The 5,256-nt window shown below is 57.9% G+C and overlaps 1 protein-coding gene across 3 annotated transcripts in view; it reads right to left on the reverse strand.

The window, feature by feature from the left end:
* The window catches only part of PRKCZ (protein kinase C, zeta), a 150,512-nt gene that overhangs the window by 80,391 nt on the left and 64,865 nt on the right, over positions 1 to 5,256 (reverse strand). For all 3 annotated transcript variants that reach the window (XM_011987223.1, XM_011987222.1, XM_011987224.1), the window contains exon 2: positions 3,574 to 3,659. Coding sequence is in view for 1 of the 3 variants with exons in the window: in XM_011987222.1 (XP_011842612.1) it covers positions 3,574 to 3,659 (86 nt within the window). In the remaining 2 variants the exon portion in view is untranslated. The remainder of the gene's footprint in view (positions 1 to 3,573; positions 3,660 to 5,256) is intronic.

Genomic DNA, 5,256 nt, shown 5'->3' on the forward strand with positions numbered 1-5,256 from the left:
ACTGTGCCAGGCCCTGTGATTTTTTTTAACCTCAATCCACCTGCAATTTACTGTGACGGGAGCAAGCAGGCTGGATTCCTACCCACCTCACCCCCAGTTCCTGGGCTGATAATTAACCAATCCCCGCCTCGGGATTTACTGCAGGATCCATCCCCTCCTCCTCTACAGGAAGTGCTCAGTCCTGCGGGGCCCAGGGCCAGCTCTGACCCAGCAGTTCTGACCCATTGAGTGGACTTCCCTGTCCCCCCACCCCAAACTGTCCTTCACAGGGGAGGCAGCCCCTCCTCACCTTCTTCTTCAGAACCTTGCTGGCTCTCTCCCTTTGGTTCCCCCACTGAATGCTTCCTTCTCAAAGTCCAAGGGCAGTCATTTCAAGTGCACATAAAGACCCAGGCAGGGAGCCCAGTCCTGAGTGACTGATGCCCACTCTTTCATCCTTGGTTCACCAACAAAGAGGACAGAAAAGTCTCTTCTCCTGGTGCTTGTTCCCCTTTAAGTCTTACTGATTCACACAAAACCAAGTGCTTCCCTCCTGAAATGCCCCTTTTAAGTGACAGTGGAGGTGATCTGAGTGGTCCTGCAATTAACATGAAGTGGGCGCTACATGGAGCGGCTCTGAGGTCTGGGCAGAGAAAGTTACGAGCAGACGGCGAGATCAGAGCCTGGGCACAATTAGGTGGGAATTGGACAGGGTGAGCTGCAGGCCAGCTGCCCTCCCTGAGCAATCCAGTTGCAGGCTTTTGGGCCACTCTTGCCTGGGCCTCTGTGTTTGTGAAACTGGCTCATTCACATGCCCAGGAGGGCTGCACTTCCACGGCAGAGTGGAGCTGTAGTGGGTCACCCTGCCACCCGTTCCTCCAGTGTCCGCAGGAAGGAAAGGAAAAGCTTTTGCTCACTGGTGGTGGGGAGGGGAGGGTCGCTTATAGTCTGCACCTGCTATCGGCAAAATGGACTTTTCTCCTAAAAGCTGCACAGTGAGAGGCCAGCACCCTGTGCTGCCTGGAGCCCCGGCCCATGTCGCCGGGTGAGTGGGTTCACTCTGGGCTAATCCGTCATGCAGAATGAGAGAAGAGGCCATGTGGAGACGGAAGCAGAGGTGAGTGGTTCCTCTGTGAACCCAGGAACAAGGCTGCCCACAGCTACCAGCGGCTGCGGGAGAAGGAGGGCGCGACCCTGCGGCACTGTAATGGGTGATAGTAGGCGCCAGCTTGACTGGATTGAAGGATGCCTGGAGAACTGGTGAAGTATTGCTTCTGGGTGTGTCTATGAGGGTGCTGCCAGGAGACTGGCATTTGAGTCAGTGGACTGGGAGGGCAACACCCACTCTCAATGTGGGTGGGCGGCATCCAACTGGCTGCCAGTGTGGCTGGGGCGAAGCAGGCAGAAGCGGGTGCGAGAAGCAGTTTTCCCGGGTCTTCTGGCTTTCATCTTTCTCCCATGCTGGACACTTCCTGCCAGTTGTCCTGCCCTTGGACATCAGATTCCAGGTTCTTTGGCCTTTAGACTCTGGGAATTATTAGTGGTTTGCTGGGGGCTCTGGAGCCTCTGGCCACAGGCTGAAGTCTGCACTGTCGGCTTCCCTGCTTTTGAGGCTTTTGGACTCGGACTGAGCCACTACTGGCTCCTTTCTTGCCCAGCCTGCAGCCGGCCTATCGTAAGACTTCGCCTTGTGAGCCCGAGGCCAATTGGGAATCAACTCCCTTTCATGTCCATGCATCCTATTGGTTCCATCCCTCTGGAAAACCCTGACTCATGAAGACACCTTCGTTTTGGACTGCCAGCCCCAGACTGCGGGAGAGTGAGTTTCTGTGGTTTAAGCCACAGGTTAGTGGTGCTCCGTTCTGCAGCCCCAGAAGGCTCACATCGTGTGTCCTCAGAGAAGGCGGCCAGGGTGGGCTGGGGTGTGGACAGGATCTCTGTGCTGCAACCCTCCCTGGCACCATACTCCACAGATGACCCCAGTGTGGCCACCTCCAGCCACACTTTCCTGAGTCCCAGCCCAGGCCAAACTGCCTATTCACTCACACCCACCTGCCCTAAGCACACAGCCCACAGCTGCCTAGGCTCCCCATGTCCTGGTGTCCCCAACCTCGTCCTCAGGGTCTCCCAGACACTGGCTGGACTCTCCCGTGCCTGCCACATCCTCGGTGCTCGTGGCATCTCTGCACTGACCTCCCAGGGAGTATGAACAAATGCCTCCTCCTCCAGGAAGTCCTCTGGGATCTCCAGGCAACGTCCAGGTCTTCCTAGCACCGGCCTACTAATCTCCTGGAGCCTAGTTCCCTCCACACCCCTCTCTTCAGTCACTCAGGAGCTTGTCCTGCATCCCCACCTGTGTCAGCCCCACGAGGAATGGGAGTCCAGACCCATTCTTGCCACATGACGGACTGAGCACACGCGGGGGCGGGAGGAGTGGCTGACATGCACAGAACTTCTTGATGGTCTAGAGAGCAGACCACAGGAGTAGAAGGAGGGGCAGGTGACCTGAGGTCGCTCCAGGAGATGGAGGAGCTGGACGTCCAGCAGAGGTTGACACGTGAGGCCACGTGGCAGGTGGGTGTGGAACGCAAAGGTAGCTCCAGGGCCACTGCTCCTGATGACGAGGCAGCCTCCACGCAGCTCTCTCGCAGTGACACACGTCCATGAACCCCCTGCCACCGTGCAGTCATCGTACTGGCTTTACAGGGAGGGAACCGAGGTACAGAGAGGGTGGTACAGAGGCAGAGAGAGCAGAGGGGCTGGGACTGAACCAGCACGGAGTGGCCTTGGGTGTCCCATCATGCTGGAGATGGCTGCTGGAGGCCACCTGTCATGGGGACAGACTGCAAGAAGCACGGGGCTGGCCAGGCAATAGCATGTGACAGGCCATCAGGGGCTCTGTGTGGAGGCCCGCAGTGGGGACAGGCCCTGTATGCTTCTACCCACCCCCAAGACACTCCCTGTGTGGGACAAACTCCAGGGCCACCAAGGCACCCCAGACACCTCCCCTTCCACTGTGAAATACAACAATTACAAAAGCATCTGAATCACCCATTTTGTAAGAATTAGAAAAGCACCACAAAGAGAAACAAGGGAAGTAAGCTAAGTGTCCTCTGGAAAGGGCCCCCCCCCATGGGTGGACGTTGGAAAGACAGAGACCCAAGTAGGGATGGGGCTGAAGGAGCTTCCGGGCTTCACGGAGACTCTTGCAGCCAATAGGAACACTGTGTGCAGCTAAAAACACACACCCTGGCACTACATGTGGAATGCGGCCGCTCCACTCTGGATGCAGGCAGGCTGGGGCCTCAGGCCAGCGAACCCTGAGCCTTGATAAAAGTCACGCAGCCAGGCAGACACAGACAGCATTCACTGGGCAGCCGCCACACAGGGAAAGGCCCGGAGGGCACCTCCCGCCTCAGACAGCCCTAGTCAAAGCCTCATCCCCGCACCAGTGAAAGCATTTCTGTGACCCTGCCCTCGGGCGCCAAAAAGAGCCGAGCCTGGGCTCCGCAGGACGTGCCTTCCCTCCTCTCTCTTTGCTTTTAAAAGTAACAAAGGGCCCCTTGAGGGACTAGTCCCGAGGGGGCCACTCACCCTGTTAAAGCGCTTGGCTTGGAAGAGATGGCCGTTGGCACGGTACAGCTTCCTCCATCTTCTGGCTCCCCGGCGGTAGATGGATTCTGGAAAGGACAGGAGAAAGGCGTAAAGAAACAGAGTGGCAGGGCACGAGTCCACGCAGGGTGCAGCTGCGACAGGCCACTCTCGTCCAGGTGGTGGTGGCTGCAGCGTCCTCCCAGGCAGGGAAGGTAGGGCCGGAATGACAGCCTCCCGGTGGCCGCTCTCTGCCCCTCCTCACATGATCCTCATGGTGTCACGGCCTTGGCGGCTGGAGACAGCGGCCCAGGTGAGGATGGAGCCAGGTGTCCTCGCAGGGCAGACAAGACCCACCACTGGACGGCCGCTGGCTGACAGTGGAGCGGTGAAGTCGCCCCAGGCCTGGCAGGCTGGGCTGTTTGCCCCCGCCTGTTTTCCTTTCCACCCTCTCCTCCCCAGGCAGCCCCGTGAAAAACAGGATTTTTTCCACACAGGGACAGTTCAAATGGGCCTCAATATTTACACATGACTGTCAGAGGAAGGAGAGCGGACGCCACACTGGAGCCTGAGCCAGGCTAAGATGCAGAGCGTCACTGACTTCACCTCAGGAACTCGCCAGACACCAGCGGCGCGAGGCCCAGGGCTCTCCAGTCGAGTTTCCTTTAACCTAATAAATCTCAGGGCAGGAGAGCCAAACCAACCGTGCCCCCGTTTCCATTCGAAGTTACCAAAAACATCATCTTTATAACATGCATTTGACAGTCCAGCCCATGTGGACTGTGCCTCTTATGAAAAGTGCCAGCACCAAGCCTGTAACCAGACGGCGGGTCTTGTCCTTCTTCAAAACCGTGTCTCGCTTTGCTTCTCCAAAACGCTTTGAAACGGATGTGTGTGTAAACAGAATCTTTGGAAACGTAACGTACAACGGGAAGCTTTGTGCTTTTATAAAATTCTATCATAAAAGCGACTTTCATGAACCAAATGAAAGTGCCACGAATATACTGAAGTGGAAATTGTAACGGAATGTTTTTAAAACAGGCAAATGACTAGCTCTGGCTGGAAACTGCTGAAATCAGGCCACACGGATGGTAAAACCTGCTTCTCTTCCTTTAAATATTCAGTGCGAGACCAAGAAGACAGCGGTCCTCCAGGAGCGCAGGTGAAACAGGCCTCACGGCGGCGGGTGGTTCAGCCCCCCCAGACCCCCAAGAAGGCTCAGCATCCCAGTACCCTGGGGCACGGTACGGGGTTTGACAGAGGCCTGGTGACACCAAAGGCCCCTCCGGCCACAGACGCGACTGCCAGCAAGCCCGAGGCCAGGCTGGGGCCGTGCAGCCTGTGCTCCCTCCGCATTCCACCCACCTGGGCGCCAGGCCTGGGCTCCACAAAAGGCGCAGACCCCCGGGGACGGCCACACTTTCGGCCCCTGCGCCCCTCAGCCCTGAGGAGGTCGGGTGAGCGCCCACGTGGCTCTGCCCACGACGACAGGGCGCATCCTGCCCTAAGCAGCCCACAGCTGGTCCTGGCTCCAGGAGTCCGCAGGCCTGACTTTTCCCTTCGGGGGGCGCTCTGCCCGCCCAACAACCCTCTCTGAAGAGAAAAAGAGAACCGTGTGAACCGGAGGAGACGGAGGCACCGTGGGACACAGAGACAGCGGCGCGCTGCTTGTTAGGGTGGGCCGGT

This window comes from Mandrillus leucophaeus, unplaced genomic scaffold (genome assembly GCF_000951045.1).
Source record: "Mandrillus leucophaeus isolate KB7577 unplaced genomic scaffold, Mleu.le_1.0 Scaffold305, whole genome shotgun sequence".
In the NCBI taxonomy this organism is placed as follows: domain Eukaryota; kingdom Metazoa; phylum Chordata; class Mammalia; order Primates; family Cercopithecidae; genus Mandrillus; species Mandrillus leucophaeus.